The sequence below is a fragment of the Garra rufa genome, chromosome 20 (genome assembly GCF_049309525.1).
Source record: "Garra rufa chromosome 20, GarRuf1.0, whole genome shotgun sequence".
Lineage (NCBI taxonomy): Eukaryota > Metazoa > Chordata > Actinopteri > Cypriniformes > Cyprinidae > Garra > Garra rufa.
Genome location: NC_133380.1, coordinates 13,823,678 through 13,849,878, shown reverse-complemented (window position 1 = coordinate 13,849,878; position 26,201 = coordinate 13,823,678). Strand labels below are relative to the sequence as shown.

The following is a 26,201-nucleotide window of genomic DNA, read 5'->3' as shown; positions in this document are numbered from 1 at the left end:
TAACATAGAAACCTACAACAGCGTTTTAGTGCCTCGTTAAAAAAAAACAAAAAACTAAATCTAAGATTACGAGATTAAAGTCTTAATATTTCAAGAATTACATTTGGCCTTTATTCTCGTAATTTAGACTTCATTCTCCAAACATTTCAACTTTATTCTCAAAAATATGTGACTTTACTCTTGTAATTTCAAATTTTTTTCTGAAATATTTTGACTTTATTCTTGTAATTTCGACTTTATTCTTGAAATATTTCGACTGTCTTAAAATAATTAGATTTTATTCTAATTCTTGAAATATTTCCACTTTATTCTCAAAATATTTCCACTTTATTCTAGTAATTTAGACTTTATTCTCGAAATATTTTGACTTTAATCTCATAATTTTAGATTTTTTTTTAACATGGCAATAAAACACTGTCATAGAAAACAGTTATTTTAAATTGTAATAATATTTCATAATATTACTGTTTTTACTGTATTTTTGCTCTAGTAAATGCAGCCTTGGAGCATAAGAAACTTATTTTAAAAATATCAAAAAACCTACCAACCCTAAACTTTTGAATGGTAGTGTAACTTGTATGAATGAAAAAAACAAAAACAAAAAAACAAACAAAAAAAAAATATGCCATTCTAATTCTCCATTTAATTTGTTCACACTGTCACTACGTGAAGGCCCAAAAGGAAAAAAAAAGGAAAAAAGAAAGAAAACACCCCTATAAAAAAAAAAATCTAAAAAATGAGAATAAAGTCAAAATTAAGAGAATAAAGTCAAAGCGTTTCGAGAATAAAGTCAAAATACTTTGAGAAAATATTTTTGTCAAAATTACAAGAATTACTTTGTAGCAATTACAAGATTAAGTTATAATATTTTGAGAGTATATTCTAGTTTATTGCGCATGCAAATGGCCCGGATTGGAAGCACCGGGAGATATTCCAAAGTCTCAGCTTTTAAAATGTGTTAGTTTTACAGCAAAATACAAACAATATGTCTATTACAATAATGTGTTTTTCATGCTCTAATGTGGCCTGGCAGATTGCTGTATTCGCCTCAGTTTAAGCGGCATGTGAATCAGTCATCTTTCCGATTACAATGAGATATTCGTTTTATTAAATTAGGCTATACTTTTTTTTTTTTTTTCATTCCTTCTGATGTTCCTGATGATTGAAATGAAGAGGAAAACCACATTTACAATTTGTATTTCGTAATAAAACTGACAGAATTTGAAAGCTGAGCTGTGTTATATTAAAAGCAACAAAGCACAAAATTATTGCAAATACTGGGTGGCTGGCAAGACACATTAAACTATAAAACTGACAGATTTTGAAAGCTGAGACTTTCTTTTAAAAGCAACAAAAGCACAAAGCTTATTGCTATTATCGGGTGGCTGGCGCACTACAAATAGGCCTAATGAATGCAATCAAAGACATGAAATATTATTTCCAAGCATACTGTCCCTGCGAGTATAACACATGGTATGATTTCTGCTAATAATCCCAAATATATTCAAAGAAATTCTGGTGACCTTGCAACTTCCACCGATGCTCCCAATCTGGGCCATTTGCATGCATAGGCTATACTCTCAAAATATTATAACTTTAATTAATACTACTTAATTCTCATAATTTCGACTTTATTCTCAAAACATTTTGACTTTATTCTTGTTACTTCGACTTTATTCTTGAAACATTTGGACTTCATTCTCAAAACATTTTGACTTTACTCTCGAAATATTTTGACTTTATTCTCGTAATTTTGACTTTATTCTCAAAATATTTTGACTTTATTCTTGTAATTTTGACTTTATTCTCAAAATATTTAGATTTTATTCGAAATATTTTGACTTTATTCTTGAAACATTTTGATTTTATTCTCTAAATATTTTGAATTAATTCTTGAAATATTTTGACTTTATTCTCAATTTTTTTTACTTTTCTCGCAATTTCAAAATTATTCTCGAAATATTGTGACTTTATTCTCAAAATATTTAGATTTTACTCTCAATTTTTTTTTACTTTATTCTCGTAATTTAGAATTTATTCTCAAAATATTTTTACTTTATTCTCAAAATATTTAGATTTTATTCTCAAAATATTTAGATTTTATTCTCAAAATATTTCGACTTTATTCTCAAAATATTTCGACTTTATTCTCAAAATATTTAAATTTTATTCCTAAAATATTTTGACTTTATTCTCGTAATTTCAACTTTATTCTTGAAATATTTTGACTTGATTCTCGAAATATTTTGACTTTATTCTCATTATTTTGACTTTATTTTCGAAATATTTTAACTTTATTCTAGTAATTTGAACTTAATTCTTGAAATATTTGGACTTTATTCTCAAAATATTACAACTTTAATCTCATGATTTTTTATTACGTTTTTTTTTAACGTGCCAATAAAACACCATCATAGAAAACAGTTATTTTAAATTGATGTAATATTTAATAATATTACTGTTTTTACTGTATGTTTGATCTAGTAAATGCAGCCATAAGAAACTAAAAAATCAAAAAACTTACCAACGCCAAACTTTTGAACAGTAGTGTAACTTAGGAATGTAAAAAAAAAAATAAATGATGCCATTCTAATTCTACATTTCATTTATTCACACTGGCACATCACATTCATTTATGTTTACAACTACGTGAAGGCCCAAAAGGGAAAAAAATTAAGAAGAAATAAAACACCCACATAAAAAATAGGCATTATTGAAGGAATAATAATAATAAAGCTCAAATGCGCTATGGAAGGAACAGTGAGGATACGTTACGATGCCAGCCAGCAGCCAGTAGTCATGGCGACGGTGCCAGATGTCGTACATTTTGCCAGATGACACAGCTGCGCGTTCCTCGTTCTGCCACAGCGTGTGTAATTCTGAACACACATAAACACTCATGCACATCAGTGCATTCTTTATCTTTGCTATCATTCACACAGACATTTTTTAGCTGCCGTCCATGATACAATACGTGGCCATGTGTTGATGCCCGTTGATGCGAGACAGCAAATCAGAACGACGTCAGTAAGACTACAACTCACCTGTGAATCCTCCATCTGCAATGTTAAACATAAACCGAGTCTTGACGCTGTTCTTGTCATCCCTGTGGCTCTCGTCCACGTCGTCCCTCGCGTCTTTCTCGCCATTCAGTTGGTTCTCAGGGGGGTCTTCAGATTTTAAATCATCAGGTATGGCTGCAGAAAATACATAGTTTGACACAAAGCATATGGGTTGGTACTGTACTTTTTTGTTCAATTAATTTTTTAAGCCTTAAGGATTCAATCTTTTTGTTGTGAGAATTAATAAACTAACATTTTTTTACCAATTACCAATTAAATTTTATTCCAATTTTTACACGTTTTTGTGTTGACTGCATGTGTCAAGCTTAACCATTTTATCCAAATAAAAATACAGTATATATATATATATATATATATATATATGTACATATAATTATATATATCATTATATATATATATCATTCATTTAAAATACAATAAAATTTAATATGCTCCCTTATTCTTTTATTTATTTTAATATGTAGTCAGAATAAGCATGTTGTTTGAATTTTTGCATAAATATTGTTACACTGAATGACAATTTAGCATTATTTCAACCAAATTTTGACATTTTATTTTCCAGAAACGTACTTGAAACGTTAAAAGTGGACAATTTACATACATTTAATGTGCTTTCTATGGACATAACATCACAAAATCATCGTAACGTCTTTAATCCATGTATATATATTTGTATATATGTATTAATTCAAAGGAATGATACATTTATCAATAAATACAAACCAACAAACCAATTTTATTATAAATGTGACTTTAATCAAATTTATATTTGTTTCCTAAATGTTGTTTGGATACGTTTAATTTTTAAGGCTAAAAAAAATTAAATCACACAAATAATCTATATTTAAACATTCTTTGGTAACATGGTTTCATAAAAATTGCACAGAAAATGAATAGTATATAAAAAAGTCTCAAAGAACAATTTTACTGACATTTATATTTGTTGAAAAAAAAAAAAAGATTCAGGCCCAATTTTGTACCCATTTAGTAGAAAGTAAAATAGATCTGGAGTCTCGCCCACCACTTTTATTCTGTTTTTGTAAGTATAATAAACAAATACCACAAATACTGACCTGGTTTTTGCTCCTTATCATCTACTTTTGCTGGGCTGGGTTTATTTTCCCCTCTCTCTGGAGAAGTTTCTTTCCCTTTACCACAGTCTTGAATAAAATATTTTAATATTTTGTTTATTGAGAGAAATGTTTATAGAATCATTACAGGCACGGTGAAGAACCCTCACCTGGTGGTGTCTGATTGGCTGACTGCTCACTAGGTTTAGTGGGCGGCTGTGATTGTTTGGACGATGGCTCTGAGTGGACAGGAGAGGTGTCATTCTTCTCGGTCTCTTCCATTGCTTTTCCTTCTGGACTTCCGCTTTTTGATTCTTCTCCCTCATTGGATTTCTCTGGTGCAGGGGAGGGTTCTGGCATAACCGGCTGCTGTAAAGGAGATACAGTTCAGGTCAAAAGTTTACATACACCTTGCAGAATCTGCAAAATGTTAATTATTTTACCAAAATAAGAGGGATCATGCAAAATGCATGTTATTTTTAATTTAGTACTGACCTGAATAAGATATTTCACATAAAAAGACATTTACATATCATCCAAACAAGAAAACAATAGTTGAATTTATAAAAATGATCCCGTTCAAAAGTTTACATACACTTGATTCTTAATACTGTGTTGTTACCTGAATGATCCACAGCTGTTTTTTTTTTTTTTGTTTGTTTGTTTAGTGATAGTTGTTTGAGTCTCCTGTTTGTTCTGAACAATTAAACTGACCGCTGTTCTTCAGAAAAATCCTTCAGGTCACACTAATTCTTTGGTTTTTCAGCATTTTTGTGTATTTGAACACTTTCCAGCAATGACTGTATGATTTTGAGATCCGCCTTTTCACACTGAGGACAACTGAGGAACTCATATGCAACTATTACAAAAGGTTCAAACGCTCACTGATGCTTCCGAAGGAAAAACAATGCATTAAGAGCCAGGGGTGAATACATTTTGAATTTAAAGATCAGGGTAACTTAAACTTATTTTGTCTTCTGGGAAACATGTAAATATCTTCTTTAGCTTCTCAAGGGCAGTACTAAATAAAAAAAAAAATGATATTTAGGCAAAGTAAGAAAAACATCTTTATTCTGTTCAAAAGTTTACACTCCTGGCTCTAAATGCTTTGTTTTTCCTTCTGGAGTATCCATGAGCATTTGAACCTGCTGCAATAGTCAAATATGAGTCCCTCAGTTGTCCTCAGTGGGAAAGATGGATCTCAAAATCATACGGTCATTGCTGGAAAAGGTTCAAATACACAAAAATCCTGAAAAACCAAAACATTTGTGTGACCTGAAGGATTTTCTCTGAAAAACAGTGCGGGCAGTTTAGGACTCATGAACAACAATCACTAAACAAAAAAACTGTGGATCATTCAGGTAACAACACAGTATTTAAAATTAAGCGTATGTAAACTTTTGAACAGGGTCATTTTTATAAATTCAACTATGATTTTCTCTTGTGGACTATATGTAAACATCTTTTATGTGAAATATCTTGTTCAGGTCAGTACTAAATAAAAAATAACATGCATTTTGTATGATCCCTCTTATTTTACTAAAATAATGAACATTTTGCAGATTCTGCAAGGTGTATGTAAACTTTTAACGTCAACTGTATTTCTAGATGACTTTGATCTGACCTCTGGCTCCAGTGATTTGGTGTTCTCTGGTTCTGTAATCTCCTTGTCTTCTTGAGAACCAGACACTGACTCTGTTTTTTCTGTAAAACGAATGTTACTGTCTAGTTAACCAAAAAACAGCAGGGTTTCATTGTGTGGTACAAACACACACACACACACACACACACACACACACACACACACACATGTTGGGTTTACATGTTTTATGGGGACATTCCATAGGCGTAATGGTTTTTATACTGTACAAACCGTATTTTCTATCGCCCTACACCTACCCTACACCTAAACCTAGCCCTCACAGGAGATTGTGCACACTTTTACTTCCTCAAAAAAACTCATTGTGCATGATTTATAAGCCTGTTTCCTCATGGGGACCTGAGAAATGTCCCCACAAGGTCAAAATCTACTGGTATTCCTATCCTTGTGGGGACATTTGGTCCCCACAACGTGATGAATACCAGGTACACACACACACACACACACACACACACACACACACACACACACACACACACACACACTCACACACACACACACACACATGTTGGGTTTACATGTTTTATGGGGACATTCCATAGGCGTAATGGTTTTCATACTGTACAAACCGTATTTTCTATCGCCCTACACCTACCCTACACCTAAACCTAGCCCTCACAGGAGATTGTGCATACTTTTACTTCCTCAAAAAAAGTCATTGTGCATGATTTATAAGCCTGTTTCCTCATGGGGACCTAAGAAATGTCCCCACAAGGTCAAAATCTACTGGTATTACTATCCTTGTGGGGACATTTGGTCCCCACAACGTGATGAATACCAGGTACACACACACACACACACACACACACACACACACACTTTCACACACCTGAAGGAACAGGTGTGCTCGGTTGAGTGGGAACCGGACTGGCAGGAACAGGCGTGTTGGGGTCCGACGAGACACTTTCTGTAAGTTTTTTCAGCTCCAATCCTACAGGAATCAAATCTGGTGTACTAAACTTCCCATTCACATGCTCAAACTCCTGAACCTATAGACACAATATTAAAGAGGTTTTTATTTGTTAAATGCATCTTATTTTCAATATAGTATATATAATAAACAATCAAGTTCAAGTTAGATGTTTATATCCATCAAGTTAAAAACCTGTGCACATAAAATTCAGTAAGTAATTCATCACCTTCTTGCGGACCAGAGACATGACACCAATCCGGGTGAGAACATGTTGACGGGACAGGCCTTCCCTCGGGACCCCATCTGCAAATGTCTCTGCTCCATCTGCCCCTGGCTCACACAGGTGCCTCATGAACAGAGATACATAAGCCCTGAAAAACACACAAAAACAAACAAACGACCAATGAAAGAAAATGTAAAAAAAAATAAATATATATACAAACTATTACACATAGACACGCTCATACCTGAATTCCTTCTCACTTTTCCCTCGCAGGTCACGGACCAGCCAGTGAGAGTTGAAGGCATCTTGTGGGGGCATACCCCAGCGCATAATCGCATTCAGGAAGGCTTTCCGCTGCCGGGCGTTAAATCCCAAAACCTGAAATCCCAAAGGTAAATAGCCAAAGCTTCACCTGAAGAAAGGCATTATGCACAAACTCCTTCATTTCATAATATTGTAAGAAGATTTACCTCTATATTTCCACTAACTCTAGCCAGCAAAGGCGGCAACGGTTTGTCCCGATCGCTCTTCAACTGTCTGCGAGAATGTCTGCGTCCTCCTGGGGAAAGAGGTGCATACCAAGTACGATAAAAGTCAGTAAGATCTTTTCATGTCTTTAAAAGAAGTAATTTATGCCCATCAAGGCTAAGTTAATGTGACATATTATGTGAAATAAGTTGCTGTCGTCTATTTTAGTATATTTTAAAATGTAAATGATGCAAAGCTGAATTTTCAGCATCATTACTCCAGTCTTCAGTGTCACATTTTCCTTCAGAAATCATTCTAATATGCTGATTTACTGCTCAAGAAACATTTCTAATTATTAAAGTTAAAAACAGTGAAAACAAATCTTTTATAACATTATAAATCTCTATACTGTCACATTTGATGAATTTAATGTTTCCTTGCTGAATTTAAGTATTACTTTCTTGAATTTTTTTTAAAGGGATAGTTCACCCAAAAATGAAAATTTGAGGTTTATCTGCTTACCCCCAGGGCATCCAGGATGTAGGTGACTTTGTTTCTTCAGTAGAACACAAACGAAGATTTTTAACTCAAACCGTTGCAGTCTGTTAGTCATATAACGGCAGTGAATGGGCACCAAACCTTTGAAAGTAAAAAAAAAATATGCACAGACAAATCCAAATTAAACCCTACGGCTCGTGACGATACATTGATGTCCTAAGACTCAAAACGATTGTTTTTTTGCGAGAAACTGAACAGTATTTATATCATTTTGTGTATCAAAGGTAAAAATTATATAAATACTGTTCAGTTTCTTGCAAAAACCGATCGCTTCGTGTCTAAGGACATCAATGTATCGTCACGAGCCGCAGGGTTTAATTTGGATTTGTCTGTGCGTGTTTTTTTTTACTTTCTAAGGTTTGGTGCTCATTCACTGCCATTATATGACAAAAAGACTGCAACAGTTTAAGTTAAAAATCTTTGGTTTTGTTCTACTGCAGAAACAAAGTCACCTACATCTTAGATGCCCTGGCAGTAAGCAGATAAACATGAAATTTTCATTTTTGGGTGAACTATCCCTTTAAACAGCAGTGTGTGTATATATATAATGACTCCTACCTTCAGGACGTTCCTCGAAATCTTCATCCTCATCCTCGGACCCGACAGAGTACTCTGATTGATTATCTGAAAGATCGTCCTGCCACTCTGAGAACAGGATTGAGGGGGAATGCTTGCAAACTCATATACACTCATATACACAGTTATATGCTTTATGAGCTACAGACCCTTTTCCTGAACGCGGAAGTCACCCCTGACTCTTAACCTGAAGAATGCTTTGCATTTCCGGTCTCCAGTGTTCCCAGTCAAAGTTGCCTATATTCCGATTTGATAATCTAATGTTAACCCTATTAAAATGTTTTTTAAAAGCACATGGCTTTATAGCGCCATCACTTTGCAATGTCGCAATGACCGTCATTTGTCAGTGCCTTACTCCTCAAGGTTTAATGAGTGTGTGAATTACACGAAGCTGCCGAAATAAGCCAAATTAAAAACAGATGGATGTTATTTGAATGGGTTACTATGGAGATCTGACGTTAGAATTCGAAATGGCGGTGCTCATCGTTCACTTAGGAAAAAGGTCTATATCATTGTCAGCATCTGTGTTTGGGTACCTTGGTCCTCCTGAGAGGCGTCATTATAGTTGACCTGTTTGCGGATGCGTTTCCCTTTGCCCAGGTTCCGGGCCAGATCCTCCTGCTGCTGCTCGTAATGGTGCCTCAAGAGCTTCTCCCAGTAGTCTGGATCAACATTCTCTTCCTGCTTAATAATCTCCCTCTGGACCTCCTCCTGCAGGAACACACACACACACAAATACAGATCATATATCACGGGCCTATTATTGACTTTAATTAATCTAATTATATTTATTGTAAACTAACAATAATCCTAAACATTTGGGATTTGTATGAGATAATATCATTTTGTAATTTTGTTATTATTTAGTCTCTTTTTTAGGTTGGTTGAAGCTGTTCCAGCACAGAAAAGGACTGTGGTGGAAATCCACACGTTTTGATCTTTAGGACTTACTGTCTGTCATTTTGCTGTTGCTGAAATCTGATGCATCTACACGGGTTTCTATAGCAATGATGTAAGCATCAGCAGGAGATTTTCTCATACTGAGAGTAGCTGTCAGTGTGAAATAAGGATGGAAAACTGAAAGTTTTGCTTTTACCCATGTCTATCATGACATCTCCCTGCAGGAGCGTGAGAGAATAAGCGACATTTTACACATTCATGTCCAAAACCACTGACACTCACTCACCATTCACTACGTAGTGAATGTCACAAAAAAGAAAAAGAGAGTGAAGAGTGAACCACATGGCTCCAAATGTTGTGTGCTTTTTATAAAATTGCATGCACTGCTGCTCAAAAAATGAAAAGAAGATTAAAAAATAAAAGAAGATTCTTATGCTCATCAAGACTGCATTTGTTTGATAAAAAATACAGAAAAAACAGTAATATTGTGAAATATTATTTAAATGTAAAATAACTGCTTTCTATGTGAATATATTTTAAAAAGTAATTTATTCCTGTGATGCAAAGCTGAATTTTTAGCATCATTAATATAGTCTTCAGTGTCACATGATTCTTCAAAAATCAGTCTAATATGTTGATTTATTATCAGTGTTGAAAACAGTTGTGCTGCTTAATATTTTTTTTGGAAAAAAGTAAAAATAGAAGGATCTTGCACTTGTTTCCATTCACATTTAACATGATTTCAAGTGAAATATAAAATCCACCAGAGAGTAAATAAAATACGTAAATAATACAAATATTAATTTAATTTGGATTTGTATAAAAAAAATGTATTACAAACGAATTTTAAGAATTTATTTATTTATTTATTTATTTTTTTCTCTCTGGTGGATTCTAATATTTTTTCCGAAACCTGTGATAGTTTATTCAGGATTCTTTATTAAATAAAAGGCTAAAAAGAACAGCATTTATTTCAAATAAAAATCTTTTCTAACAATATAAAGTACCACTTAAACGTCTGTGGTCATAAAATTTTTATTCTTTCTTTTTGAAAGAAATTAATACTTTTATTCACTAAGGATGTGTTAAAGTGACTTATATTGTTAGAAAAGGTTTCTATTTTAAATACATGTTGTTCTATTTAATGTTTTATTCATAAAAGAATCCTGAAAAAAGAATCACAGCTTCCAAAAAATATTAAGCAGCACAACTGTTTCAAACATTGACAATAAAAGTAATAAATCAGTATATTAGAATGATTTCTAAAGGATCATGTGACACTGAAAACTGGAGTAATGGCTAATGAAAATTCAGCTTTGAATCACAGGAATAAATTCTTCTTTTAAATATATTAAAATAAAAAAACATTATTTTAAACTGTTTTTTCTGTATTTTTGATCAAGTAAATGCAGCCTTGTTGAGCATAAGAGTATTATTTAACAATAACAAACATTAAAAATCTTACTGATCCCAAACTTTTGAATGGCAGTGTATACTACGGCTCAAAGGTTTGGTGTTTTTGGTTACATTTATTTAATAAAAAAAATTATACTGACCTCAAAATTTTGAATAGTAGAGCGCGCATCAGGTTAGAATTTTAACAAAACTTACGAAATGAGTTAATAAACATTGCATTGCATGCTTTTTGTCTTCTCAGAAAAAAAATCTTATGTCAAACATGTTTTTTTCTGCCTGTCTGAACAAAGCCACATTGCTGCTGTCCCTCCATACAATACCAAATGCAAAAACAAACAACAATCCAAGAAGCCTTTCTGAAAGAAGCTGCAACTTGCACAACTATGCCCTCTTGAGCATAAAAGAGTAAAAGAAATACAAATTTCTAAGGTTGTCATTTTCAAAGGATTGACTAGCATTCATCTCTGATCTCTTGTTTAATAGAAAGAGGCCTGAGGAACAGACAGTGAAGCATTTGTATCTCACCTCTCCGTCCTCCTCTCTCACCACATACTGAGCCACCTTAAATGAGCTCAGGTACTCGTTCATGTTCTGGATCTCTGTGTCTTCGGTGGCATCCTGGCTACGATCCAACAGTTTGGAAATGGCGTTATCATCATAGTGGATCACACTGCCCTCTTCTCCTTCTTTATTATCTCCTACAGATGAGATTCAAGAAGTGAACTACCGGAATCCACAAAATCCACAAAGTGGCGAAATGTTTATCGGCTCACCCATCGTTCTGGCGGCTTCCACATCGTCTTTAAAAAGCTCTTCGGTGCCAAACTTGAGGATGTCGTCTAGTTCCTGTTTGGACATGGAGCCCGTCTTAGAGCCCAAGCCGGGACGTACCACCAGGTGGGTCAGCATCATCTTTCGCTTGGCCACCTGGGTAATACGCTCCTCTACGGATGCCCGAGTCACAAAGCGATAGATCATCACCTTTTTATTTTGGCCGATACGATGTGCCCTGCTGAATGCCTGCAAGGACAAAAAAAATTACAGAAAAAAATACAGAAAACAGTCATATTTTCAGCATCATTACTATAGTCTTCAGTGTCACATGATTCTTCAGAAATCATTCTAATTTGCTGATTTATTATCAATGTTAAAAACAGTTGTGCTGCCTAATATTTTTTTGGAAAAAAGAAAAAAAGGAGGATATTGCACTTGGTTCCATTCACATGTAACATGATTTCAAGTCAATAATAGAATCCACCAGAGAGCAAAAAAAAAATTTATTTGGATTTGGATAAAAAATGTATTATACAAATGAATTTCAAGAATTGATTTATCTATTTATTTTTGCTCTCTGGTGGATTCTAATATTTTTTGTGAAACTTGTGATACTTTTTTCAGGATTCTTTATTAAATAAAATGTAAAAAAAAAACAGCATTTCTTTTAAACTAGAAATCTTTTCTAACAACATGAAGTACCATTTAAAAGTCTGTGGTCAGTACATTTTTATTCTTTCTTCTTTTGAAAGAAATAATACTTTTATTCACAAAGGATGTGGTAAAGTGCTAAAAACTGATAGCAAAGACTTATATTGTTAGAAAAGATTTCTATTTTAAAGAAATGTTGTTCTTCTTAACTTTTTATTCATCTAAGAATGCTGAAAAAATAATCATAGCTTCCAAAAAATATTAAGCTTATTAAATATTAAGTTTATTAAATAATATTTTTTAAATAAAAAGTTTAAAAGAACAGCATTTATTTAAAATAGAAATCTTTTCTAACAACATGAAGTACCATTAAAAGGTCTGTGGTCAGTAAATTTTATTCTTTCATTTTTTTGAAAGAAAATAATACTTTTATTCACCAAGGATGTGGTAAAGTGATAAAAAGTGATAGCAAAGACTTATATTGTTAATAAATGCTGTTCTTTTTAACTTTTTATTCATCGAAGAATGCTGAAAAATAATCACAGCTTCCAAAAAATATTAAGCAGCACACCTGTTTCCAACATTGACAATAAAAGTAATAAATCAGTTAATATAAAAAAATACAAACAAATATCAAGAATTTATTTATTTATTTATTTTTGCTCTCTGGTGGATTCTAATATTTTTTTTGAAACCTGTGATACTTTTTTCAGGATTCTTTATTAAATAAAAAGAGAAAAAGAACAGCATTTCTTTCAAACTAGAAATCTTTTCTAACAACATGAAGTACCATTTAAAAGTCTGTGGTCAGTAAATTTTATTCTTTCTTCTTTTGAAAGAAATAATACTTTTATTCACAAAGGATGTGGTAAAGTGCTAAAAAGTGATAGCAAAGACTTATATTGTTAGAAAAGATTTCTATTTTAAATAAAAGCTGTTCTTCTTAACTTTTTATTCATCTAAGAATGCTGAAAAAATACAAACAAATTTCAAGAATTCATTTATTTATTTTTGCTCTCTGGTGGCTTCTAACGTTTTCTTGAAACCTGTGATACTTTTTTTTCAGGATTCTTTATTAAATAAAAAGTTAGAGCAGCATTTAATTAAAATAGAAATCTTTTCTATCAACATGAAGTACCATTAAAAAGTCTGTGGTCAGTAAATTTTATTCTTTCTTTTTTTTGAAAGAAAATAATACTTTTATTCTCCAAGGATGTGGTAAAGTGATAAAAAAAAGTGATAGCAAGGACTTTTATTGTTAATAAATGCTGTTCTTTTTAACTTTTTATTCATCAAAGAATGCTGAAAAATAATCACAGCTTCCAAAAAATATTAAGCAGCACACCTGTTTCCAACATTGACAATAAAAGTAATAAATCAGTATATTAGAATGATTTCTGAAGGATGTGAATAGAGCGCTATATATAATAATAATATGTCTGTCTATAATATAATGTGTGACACACACACATGCATGTACTCATATATATATATATATATATATATATATATATTGCATTGTTTGCATTACCTGAATATCATTATGTGGGTTCCAGTCAGAGTCATATATGATCACTGTGTCTGCGGTTGCCAGATTGATACCCAATCCTCCAGCACGTGTAGACAGCAGAAAACAGAACTGCTGAGCCCCGGGTGCTGCGCAAAGGGTGACAGACAGTCAGTATGAATGCCTTAGTATCCACTATCCCCCCACAACACTGCAGTTTCACTTCTGGCATCCTCACCGTTAAAGCGATCGATGGCCTCCTGTCGCAGCCCCCCTGTGATGCCCCCATCAATACGCTCGTATTTATACCCTTCAAACTCCAGGAAGTCCTCTAGCAGATCTAGCATCTTTGTCATCTGATAGAGGGATCAACAGTGCAGGATGAGACACAAACAGTGGCATCCAACAAAGGGACAAATGGCAGCGTTAAGCAAAATGTTAAGCACGGCTCATACTTAATTCCATCTATGCAAAATACAACAACAAGAGGGGACACAAGCACGACCCTCCTCTTTAATCAAGCTTAAAGGACTTAAGAAACATGCGACACGCCGTAACATTAATATGTATGTTTATTTTCAAGCACTTGGGAAATAAAAGGGTGGCAAAATGAAGTCTCATCGAGACATCCTCGCTGTACCTGTGCCATTCATCAAATTAATGGATGCAGTGATTCCACAGGCAATTTAAAATGGGAGGGAAAAGAGTCTGAGGACTAAACAATAAAGCGGAGATAAATATAGGCCCCGCCTTTTCATTTGTCAACTCCATTTAAAAGATGAATGAGCTCCGCTCTTATTTTCTATTCACAGTTACCATCTAATTAATCTTCTACTGAATTAAAGGCAAGACCGCCAGATATTTAAGGTTTTTTTTGTTATTCAGGGTATTTAGAGGGAATAAATGCCGCACAGTATCCATCTTATTTTTTTAATGCGGAAGTAAGCTGTTTTCTGGTAATGTGTTAGACTTCCGGTTGATAAGGAAATAACGTTAAGATTAACAAAGTGCAGTAAATGGTAACACTGTTTGCACTACAAACCATTGTGTTCATAATTAAGATAATATGTTACAATAATATAGTAAGACACACCAGTTTGCAATATCATGCAAAAAAAAAGAGCTGGAAGAGGATGAGACCGGAAGCCAGACATATTACATTTACAAATGGCCGTGCCCGCTCTTACCAGAAAAATAAGGTGGATACCTGAGAGAAGATGAGAACCCTGTGTCCTTCGTCTTTCAGTTTTTTGAGCATCTTCTGAAGCAGGGTGAGTTTCCCTGAGGATTTCACGAGGAGGTTGCCGTCATAAGAACCATTGGGTAAAACCGGAGCTTCCTGTGTACACAAAATGAAAACATAAAAAACACTTGATAAATGTTAATAAAGTTGTTTTATAGACTATATAAACTATTCAAAAGTTTGGGGTTGGAAAGATTTTAAAAGATTTTGAAAGAAGTCTGACACTCACCAAAGCTGCATTTATTTTATCAAAAACAATATTTTGAAATATTTATACAATTTAAAATATATAATTTATGCCTGTTATGGATTTTCAGCATCTAAATACTCCAAAAAGTGTCACACGATTCTTCAGAAATTATTCTAATATGCTCATTTGGTCTTGAATAAACATTTCTTTTTATTATCAATGTTGAAAACAGTTGTGATGCTTTATTTATTTTTAATTTTTTTTGTGGGAACACCTTTTTAGCATTCTTTGATGAAGAGAAGGTTTTAATGAAAAGCATTCATTTGAAATTATTTTATTTATAAATCTTATTTGTAACATCTAACATTTCCAATACCTTTACTGTCATTTTTGATCAATTTAATAAAAGTATTCACCCAAAAAAATAAAATAAATAAATCTTACGAATCCCAAACTTTTGAATGGCAGTGAACTTTCATTTTTGTTTTGTTACAATACACCATCTGTAGCAACCAGTAAAACAGCTCAGAAAACAAGAACGGTGTTCAGCACCAAAAAGCAAGTGTGCTGTGGGTGGTTGGCAGTAGGGCTGCTCGATTTTGGAAAAAATCATAATCACAATTATTTTGGTCAATATTGTAATCACGATTATTTAACACGATTATGACTGGGTCCAAAACTTTATATTAGTGATTAATTTAAAGACAGCAATACAACAGAAAAAAAGATACAAATGAAAAAAAGTGCTTTTTTAAAAAAAAATACTGAATACTTTTATGCAAGTCTAAAGTAGTTTAACAATACTAAAGAAATTGAATGTAAAATAAAACAGCGTCTTCACTGTAATAATTAAACATGCTTTGTTTCTTATTAAAACTACAAAAGTCCTTCATTCAAGAGCAGTGAGTGATTTTTCTCTTTGTATTTTTACGTTTTATTAATATTAAGCACTCCTTTAAGAGCCACACTGATGCAATATACTGTTACACACGCACACGTATTTTCATTCTCAACTGTTTATGTTCATTTAAGACATAACTGACACGGGTTTACATGAATAATCACCAAGCGCCTCATTCTGAAATATTTTTGAGTGTATTTGACCGTTTAGGCGCGCATCTTGAGTTAAAAGATAACTTTACATGTCCGTGTTCTCCTCCGTCTCTGAGCGCATACACAGTACACCGCAAGTTCTCATTCTGGCTTTTTAAAAGCACAACATCAAAGAAACATTAATAAATTAAGCACGTCCTGTTTTATGAAAGTCACGTTACATGATTTTGCTGATTTGCATGTGAAATTAGGCTTTTATGGAGGAGCAAAAGCGCACCACTGGAAAGGGGTGGAATAGGGCGCAATAACCGTTTAATCTCGATTACTGTTTTTTTTTTTTATGATCGTTTGAAGCCGAAATCGAAATCGAAACTGAATTTCGATTAATTTGCACAGCCCTAGTTGGCAGGGCCCTTTGCCGGCAGTTTGATTGACAGGCGATCTGACCAATCATAAAGCCGAATCTGCCATTTTGTCTGACAAACAAACCAGACTGGAGAGTAGATTAATGTTGAAGGACTTTAACTTAAAAACAGGTTTTGTATTGACATCTTTCCACGGTTGAAACAAGATACCCTCTGATGTTCATTCATGTTTATTTTGTGCTATAACTATTTTGTGCTATAAGAGGATGAGAGAAAAACTCCCATCTTTTTTCTCCTCCAACTTCAAAATCACCCTACATCGCTGCAGAAGTACCGATTACAAAGTGAACGTGCAAAGAAGATCAAACACCCTCCACAAAAAAAAAGGTAAAACAGTGATGTAGGATGATTTTTGGGTTGGAGGTTGGAGAAGAAAATTAGATGGGAGTTTTTTTTTTTTTTTTTTTTACCTACCCTAACTGCCATGAACCAAAACACACAGAGTGGATGCAGAGCTAAACAAGGCGAGCATTTGAGATTAAAAAGTATATAAATTGTAATTTTTTTTAGACAATAAACAATCCTTTTGCTAGATAAGACTCTTCTTCCTCAGCTTAGAGCCCTTTGAAGCTGCATTTAAACTGCATTTTGGGAGTTTTGGGAAGAAAGAAAGACATGAAAATCTTGGATAACAAGGGGGTGAGTAAATTATCTGTAAATTTTTGTTGCGGAAGTGAACTTTCCCCTTTAATGTGTTGTGACAGATCACTGTATTGCCTTATTAGATCAATCGACACGTGAACCGATCGTCTTTTCTTATTTACGTAAAGCAAGAAATAAACATGAATGAACATAAGAGGGTATCTTCTTTCAACCAGAGAAAGATATCAATACAAAAAATGATTTTTAAGATCAAAGCCACAGACATTAATCTACTCTCCAGTCTGGTTTGTTTGTCGGACAAAACGGCAAGTTCGGCTTTATGAATGGTCAGATCGTCTGTCAATCAAACTGTTTGCGAAGGGTCAATTATTAAGGCAATTATTAAGACCCAAGTGTCTATGATATTCTGGTTCCTAGATATGGCTCAGATCCCTTCAGTGTAAGAATGGGATTGTTTTATAATCCACCAAGTGAAGTCTATTTATGCAGGAAAGCACATCTCTTTAAGCCACTTAATTTGAGGTATCATTCACGTCCATACCATATTCGCATCCACAATTCTGAAAAACTCTTAACTCCAAGTATAAGCAATAGTAAAAGTGGTGCTTGCCTTAGCAAGCATCATTAATAGTCAGCAGGCAATGTTTCTAAGAGTAAACAACTTTGAAATCACAGAACTTTTTGTCCTTGAACATGAGAATGTAAGATAAGGCCGATATTATGCATCAGATTCGATGCAGACATAAGAAACAATAGACTCCTGGACAAAGGTCTTTAAATAGATTCTGTTATAAAACAGAAAATGTATTGGCATCACATGTGCTAACAATAAACCACTGCAGTGATATAAACTGGGGGCCTCCATATGTTTTCCTCCCCACTCCTGCACTCCTTACCACTGCAGCCACTGGAAACAGGTAGGGATGGTTGCAGCATTTCTTTAAATCCATCATGATGTTAAGAAGAGACACTTGGTTCCCTCCTCCCTTGGAATTCAGCGCCTCAAAGTTACGTGTTAAAATGAACTTGTAGTATTTCCTGTGAGAGAAAAGAAACATGAAATGATCTTGCATTGGAAATCACATGAAATATGACACTGATTATTTAATCATTTAGTATTGGGAATCAAGAAACTCAGACTGACTTCTGCATCGGGCTGAGCTCTACTCGCACTATGAGCTCGGTTTTTGCCGGCATGTTCTTAAACACATCTGCCTTCAGTCTCCTGAGCATGTGTGGCCCAAGCAGGTCGTGTAGTTTCTTAATCTGGTCCTCTTTCGAGATGTCCGCAAACTCCTCCAGAAAGCCCTCCAGGTTACTGCGCACGACAACATTTTCATTTGGATATAAGGGAAGATAGAATTCACTTCCATCAAATCATATGAAAAACATGTTCCAATTTAAGCCCTGCGATCGCTCTGCGGGGGATCATTATTCTACGAGCGGATCTACAGTATGAATCACCAGGTGAATCATGCAGTCGGCAATCTTACTTGAAGCGCTCCGGGGTGAGAAAGTTGAGCAGGTGAAAAAGCTCTTCGAGATTGTTCTGCAAAGGGGTTCCAGTCAGGAGCAGCTTATAGTAGATTTTGTAGCCATTCAGAATTCTGAAAAACTGAGCATTCATTTATTGATTATAATCTATTGATTAAGTAATCATGAAAATAATTCAAGTCAACACTTCTGTTATATTAATCAAAATATTACAATATAAAGTAAGGATCAACAAGCCTGAATCTGTCATTCAAAATCTATTTGGTAATAATAAATCTGAAAATATTTTTTCTACTAGAATCTTTTTTTTTCACTGAAATATCCCACTAGAATCTTAATTTTTTTTCACTGACAATGAAAATATTTGAAGTCAACATTTCTGTTATATTAATAATAATATTACAATATAAAGTGGAGATCAAAAAGTCTGAAACATTGAAAAATCTGTGATTCAAAATCTTTCTCAGGGTTCTTTGATTGAGAGAAGGTTTAAATGAACAGCATTTATTTGAAATAGAAATCTTGGTAACATTTTATTTTAAGGACCTATTCTCAGTATTAACTAGTTGCTTCTTAGCATGCATATTACTAGCATATTAGCTGTTTATTAGTACTTGTAAAGCAAGTACTTGCCTTATTGTGCATGATTATATTTTAGATCCCTTAATCCACCCCATACCTAAACTTGACAACTAATTTACTAGTTAATAGTGAATATGTGTTCCCTATTCTAGTGTTACCAAAATCTTTTGTATCTTGTATCTTTTGTATTTATAATGTCTAACATTTACAATGTCTTTACTGTCATTTTTGATCAATTAAATAAAATTATTCATCCAAAAAAAATCTTACGGATCCCAAATTTTTGAATGGAAGTGTACTTCCATTTTTTTATGTTTTATTACAATACACCATCTGTAGCAACCAATAAAACAGCTTTGCCGGGACTTTGATTGACAAGTAATCCCCTGATAATAACCCTGATAATATTAAACCTGAAATATTTTCCCAAAGGAATCTTACATTTTTTCACCGAAATTTCCCACTAGAATCATATTTTTTTTTTCATGGACATTGACAAAATATTTAAAGTCAACATTACAGTTATATTAAACAAAATATTTCAATATAAATTGGGGATCAAAAAGTCTAAAACACTGAAAAGTCTGTGATTCAAAATCTGTTTGATAATAATAAACGTAAAAAGATTTTTCCACAAGAATCTTAGATTTTTCACTGACATTGAAAATATTTAAAGTCAACATTTCTGCTATAATAATCATAATATTACAATATAAAGTGGGGATCAAAATGTCTACAACACTGTCAAATCTGTGATTTAAAATCTATTTGACAATAATAAACCTGAAAATATTTTCCCGCTAAAATCTTACATTTTTTCACTAAAATTTCCCACTAGAATTCCAATTTTTTACTGACATTAAAATATTTAAAGTCAACATTTCTGTTATATTAATCATAATATTACAATATAAATTGGGAATCAAAAAGTCTAAAACACTAAAAATCTGTGATTCAAAATTTATTTGATAATAATAAATCAGAATTTTTTTCTCACAAGAATCTTGCATTTTTTCCAAAATTTTCCACTAGAATCTTAATTTTTTCACTGACATTAAAAATATTAAAAATCAACATTTCTGTTATATTAATCATAATATTACAATACAAATTGGGGATCAAAAAGTCTGAAACACTGAAAAATCTGTAAATCAAAACCTATTTAATAATAATAAACCTGACAATATAATCTTAAAATTTTTCACTGACATTAAAAATATTTAAAGTCAACATTTCTGTTATATTAATCATAATATTACGATATAAATTGGGGATTAAAAAGTCTGAAACATTGAGAAATTTGTCATTCAAAATCTATTTGATAATAATAAACCTGAAAATATAAATCTTACAATTTTTCACTAAAATTTCCCACTAGAATCTTTTTTTCACTGACATTGAAAATATTTAAAGTCAACATTTTTGTTATATTAATCATAATATTATAATATAAATTGGGGATTAAAAAATCTGAAACACTGAAAAATCTGTGATTCAAAATCTATTTAATAATAAAATGTACAACAAAAAATATATATCAAGTAAAACAAGTAAAAATATTAAATATGTCTGAACTATTGGGAAAAACTGGTATCAAATTATATATTTAACATTGGTATTACATTATATACATACATATATATATATATATATATATATATATATATATATATATATATATATATATATATAATCTTTCCTTAAATTCTGTACCTTTGACTGGTTATTTTTCAGTCGGTGGGCTTCATCCACAACCAAACAGGCCCAGGCAATAGAGCCAAGTATAGCCTGATCAATGGTGATCAGTTCATATGACGTCAGCAGCACATGAAACTTTATCGGAGTGTCCTTCTGTGATGAAAAACTCTGATCAGAAAAAATGCACCTCTGAATGAAACCTTCAGAAGTCAGGATGCTATTGGATGTTGAAATATGTAATCAGGTACTAGTGAGAGGATGACGTAAATCAGCTTTGGTTTTGGTGCAAAATATTCAAATGGGACACGGTATCAGACATCAAAATATTGCACTCTCTCACCTTCATGCGGAAAACCTTGCGACCCGACTTGACAGTGCCATCCTCAAAGGTGAATTCATTCTCGCGTATGACAGCCCTGCTGTCTTTGTCCCCTGTGTAAGTCACAACATAGAAATCAGGAGCCCACATCTCAAACTCTCTCTCCCAGTTGATGATGGTGGAGAGTGGTGCGCTGACCAGAAACGGCCCTTTGGAGTGACCCTGAAACGAGTAACTCAGTTACACTCTGTTCTCTTCCTCTTTCAAATGCATTTGAAAAAGTTCAATTGGCGCCCAGACCTCTTTGTAGAGTGAGTACAGGAACACTATAGTCTGCACAGTCTTGCCAAGCCCCATTTCATCAGCCAAGATTGTGTCGGTTCCTTGGGCCCAAGAGAATCGCAACCAGTTCAGGCCTTCCAGCTGGTATGGGTGCAGAGTTCCCCCTGTGTCGTCAATGTACCATGGCTGCTGTTCAAACTTGATGGTAGGCTGTGACCAATGACACACAAATAGAAGAGAATGATACTGACATTCAGTCTATGCAAATAGTATAAATTCATAAAGCAAAATAGTAATTGCCCTCACATCCACAACCGGAGTGTCTGGTGGAGGTTCTCTCCTCTTTAATTCCTCTTTGAGTCTCTTTCCCTTTCTGAACAGCAGGTGGTGATGGTCTTCACCGAGCACCTGATCCCTGGTAAAATCACAGTCAGTGAGTGTTTGACACTTTTTACACACTTTGTGTGACAAATTTCTTTGTTTTTTATTTCATCATTATAAGCACAATTTTTTCTGATATATAATGAAAAAAAAGCATAATTTTAGTATTTTTTTTAATGTAATTACAAATAGCAAAATTACTATTACAATATTACACATATTAATAACTATTAGAATGCATTGATCTATAATGAAATGTTTAGTTTTAATCAGTGTAGTTTTCGTTGACGCCACTTTATTTCATGACGATAACGAGACGATGACGAGATAAAAATGGCTCGTTGATGACTAAAACATGACGAGACATGTGTGAGTTTTCGTTGACGAGACGAGAATAGACGAAAATGTTAGTGGGTGGTCCGTCAGACGTTTAAAATGCATGACATTTCTGCTTATTGTGCATGCCAATTAAAACCGGAAAATATCTGCCGCTATGGCAAGCCGTTTTAGCATTAAATACTCTTTGCTATACTAGTATGGCAAGCCGTTTTAGCATTCTATCCTTGTTTGTCTTTTATGTTTTAAAACATTCCTTCATTATTGTAATTATTGGTGAAAATAGTCGATCCGGAAGCTCACATTGTGTTGAACTATAGATCTGCTATTTTCAAAACTTTCAAGTGAGACTACCCAACAGCAAAATACTTACTGACCTACATTAATTTGTTAAAATACTACTTTTTCCCCTTTTTTGACTAAAACTAGACTAAAACCTTTTTGACTTTTCGTCGACTAAAACTAGACTAAAACCTTTTTGACTTTTCGTCGACTAAAACTAGACTAAAACCTTTTTGACTTTTCGTCGACTAAAATTGGACTAAAACTATCACATATAGAAGTGACTAAAATTTGACTAAAACTAATAAGCATTTTAGTCCAAAAGACTAAGACTATGACTAAATCTAAGATGGTTGTCAAAAACAACACTGGTTTTAATCACATTACATAACGGCATTCCCCCCTTACAATTGTGATTTTGTCTTTCAGCTATGTCATAAGAAGTGATATATAGTTCACTGTATAAAAAGAACATACATGTAGGGCTGCAACGATTAATCGAATTCGATTTTCAGCGCGATTTGGCGTGGCTTGTCAGTGATTTACGGCGGGGTGTTTGAATTGCCGCTCCAGCTGAACGCACGTGATGGAGATTTACTACTAATCAAAGTACCGGCTTCATTGACTAAACGCGCCTCACAACATCGTTCGATTAATCGTTGCAGCCCTACATACATGTTTAATGTAAATTTAGTAATTTTTCAAATCTAATTATAAAAAGGAAAATTACTATTACAGCATTACACATATTAATAGTCTAAGCATGTAAAAAAAAGTACTATGAAATACTTTCTGGATGATTTCTAAAGCATGATAGGAAAACAAGTAAAAAATGTATTAATTGTAGTTTATACTGAATTTTACTTTTTTATATTAATATTTTAACATTTGTATTTAATATTTTTCATGGTGAAAAGTTCTGATAAATAATTTACTGTAAAAATTAAAAAGGTAAAAAAAATTCAATCATTTGAGTAATTTTTAAATCGTAATTACAAATAACAAAATGACTATTACAACATTACACATATTAATAACTATTAGAATGTTAGCATGCATCTATGATGAAAAGATAAGTTTTAACGTTAAGTTTTAAGTTTTCGTGTTAAAATTGTAATTTTGTCTTTTTAAAACTAATTAAAACAGGAAAATAACTATTAAAACATTACACTTTTTTATAATCTAAGCATTAAAAAGTACAATGAAATACATTATACTGGACAGACATAAGAGCATGATAGAAAAACAAGTAAAAAAAGTAGTTTATACTGCATTTGTAATTTTTAATATTAATATTTTAATATTCGTATTTAATATTTTTAATGGTAAATAGGTTTCTAAATAACATTTATTCCCAATCTAGCTAATAACTAGAGAGACTTTAGAATAATTTGGAAGCCCTGTTAGCCATTCTGGAAAAGTTTTTATTTTATTTTAGAAGTGCTGTCTATTTCATTTGGATGCTTGTTTGTTGTTTATTACTAAAAACGTTTCACTGAAATTATTGAATTAAAATTATAGAATTAAGAATGAACAATATTCTACAGCATTTATTAATCTTAGTTCATGTTAATTTCCATATTAAGATCAAAACTCGTGCTTTTTAAAATCAGTTAATGCACTGTGAAACAACATCACAACAATGAACGGTGTATTTTCATTAACTAACATGAAAAAATATGAATAAATACTGTAATAAATGTATTGCTCTTTGTTTGTTCATGAGTTAATACATTAACTAACATTAACCAATGGAACCTTATTGTAAAATGTTACCAATAAAACATTTAGCTTGAAATTCTGAGGATGATTCTCACTTTTTATTGACAATTATTATTAAAGCTTCAGGCCCTACAGTATTTAGTACCCTCTTCATAGAAAGCCCTGTACAGTGTGTGTGTTTGCACTCACTCAAATCCACATGAAATTCAAATGAAATGGCTTACCTGTGGTCCCAGTAGGCTTGTTTAAAGCTGTCATAATCCGGGACGTCAAAGTCATCAGTCTCCCAGGTGCACTGATCGTATGGCAAATCTCTCCACTTAATCAAGTAGTGTACATCTCCATCCTTGTCAAAACTTCAACATACACAACACAGTCTTAACAGTCATTTTCTGCATGCTGTCTGAAGTACAGCATTAGCACTACTAACTATGGCCCACCGTACCTATGGTTGACGATCCGGTGAATGATCATCCACTCTGGCTTAATGCCATAACGGTAGAACCGTTCCTCCATGGCTGCATAATGAGGGTCTTTGCTCCTCCTCTTCTCGTTGTTAAGCTCCTCCTCCCCAGAGCCGTAGTCGTACGGTGGCGGTTCATCCATGTCGTTCTTCCGCTGATAGTTGCGGTACATTACCGTGTGATACAGTTCCAACTGATTCAAGGGAAAGAGCCGAAACTTAATCAGAGATACTGGAACAAGCCAAAAGAGCATGCATTATTAAATTATTGTTGGCTCTTCTGAGGTGAAGTGGGAATCCCACCTGAAGTTCGCTGACCCAGGAGCAGTGCCAGTAGGACAGCCCGGCCCATTTCACAAACAGCTGCCTCTCTGGACGACCCTTCAGCTGCGTTTTAACCAAACCGTCCAACTTCTCTCCATCTCGCCCAAGGGGAATCTCAGGTGGTAGAGGAGGATCACCCCACGCCCAATGCAGAATCTTCTGGACTTTTCCTTTTAGTGGTGGACACTAGAGGAAATACGGATTATGGGTGATGAATAGTGCTCAACTGTGCACAATGTTCACAATTCACGATTTACTTGTGCTTTAAAAGTTAATAATTTGTCATTTTAAAATGTCACGAAAAAGCTCACCCTCCTGTAAGATCTTCATTCATCTTCGGAAGACAAATTAAGATATTTTTGATGAAATCCAAGAGCTTTCTGACCCTCCATAGACAGCAATGCAACTGTCACATTCAAGGCCCAGAAAGGTACTTAGGACATAATTAAAATAATCCATGTGACATCAGTGATTAAACCTTAAAGAAGTTCACTTCCAAAACCAAAATTTACAGATAATGTACTCACCCACTTGTCATCCAAGATGTTCATGTCGTAAAGAAATTATATTTTTGGAAGAAAACATTTAAGGAATTTTCTCTATACATAGACTTCTATGGTGCCCCAAGGTTGAACTTCCAAAATGCAGTTTAATACAGCTTCACATGATCCCAAATACGGTTGTAATTATTATTTTTTTTTTTATTGCAATTATATAGTTTTATATAGTGCCTTATCTAGCGAATGCATTTAAACTGCATTAAACTTGGGTCACCATAGTTCCAATAATGAGAAAAATCCTGAAATGTTTTCCTCAGAAAACAATTTCTTGACGACTGAAGAAAGAAAGAAATGGACATCTTGGATGACAAGAAGGTGAGTACATTATCTGTAAATTTTTGATCTGGAAGTAAACTTCTCCTTTAATTTTTTTAAAGGTATGAGACCTTTTGTGGATATACTGTGGTGTTCTGACATAGAACCCGGATGCGCTGCACCTTGTTTT

The 26,201-nt window shown here is 33.4% G+C and overlaps 1 protein-coding gene across 1 annotated transcript in view; it reads right to left on the bottom strand.

Annotated features, from left to right (window-relative positions):
• The window catches only part of chd5 (chromodomain helicase DNA binding protein 5), a 59,889-nt gene that overhangs the window by 8,468 nt on the left and 25,220 nt on the right, over positions 1–26,201 (bottom strand). The window contains exons 11-36 of the mRNA XM_073825486.1: positions 25,176–25,382; positions 24,855–25,066; positions 24,634–24,765; positions 21,995–22,103; positions 21,707–21,898; positions 21,428–21,628; positions 21,103–21,240; positions 18,807–18,928; positions 18,458–18,631; positions 18,210–18,351; positions 15,007–15,138; positions 14,038–14,155; positions 13,824–13,948; positions 11,641–11,887; positions 11,393–11,565; positions 9,088–9,262; positions 8,534–8,620; positions 7,420–7,508; positions 7,194–7,327; positions 6,953–7,097; positions 6,643–6,802; positions 5,778–5,857; positions 4,324–4,522; positions 4,157–4,243; positions 3,045–3,197; positions 2,771–2,879 (exon numbers count right to left, since the gene is read on the bottom strand). Coding sequence (XP_073681587.1) covers positions 2,771–2,879; positions 3,045–3,197; positions 4,157–4,243; positions 4,324–4,522; positions 5,778–5,857; positions 6,643–6,802; positions 6,953–7,097; positions 7,194–7,327; positions 7,420–7,508; positions 8,534–8,620; positions 9,088–9,262; positions 11,393–11,565; positions 11,641–11,887; positions 13,824–13,948; positions 14,038–14,155; positions 15,007–15,138; positions 18,210–18,351; positions 18,458–18,631; positions 18,807–18,928; positions 21,103–21,240; positions 21,428–21,628; positions 21,707–21,898; positions 21,995–22,103; positions 24,634–24,765; positions 24,855–25,066; positions 25,176–25,382 — 3,842 coding nt within the window. The remainder of the gene's footprint in view (positions 1–2,770; positions 2,880–3,044; positions 3,198–4,156; positions 4,244–4,323; positions 4,523–5,777; positions 5,858–6,642; positions 6,803–6,952; positions 7,098–7,193; positions 7,328–7,419; positions 7,509–8,533; positions 8,621–9,087; positions 9,263–11,392; positions 11,566–11,640; positions 11,888–13,823; positions 13,949–14,037; positions 14,156–15,006; positions 15,139–18,209; positions 18,352–18,457; positions 18,632–18,806; positions 18,929–21,102; positions 21,241–21,427; positions 21,629–21,706; positions 21,899–21,994; positions 22,104–24,633; positions 24,766–24,854; positions 25,067–25,175; positions 25,383–26,201) is intronic.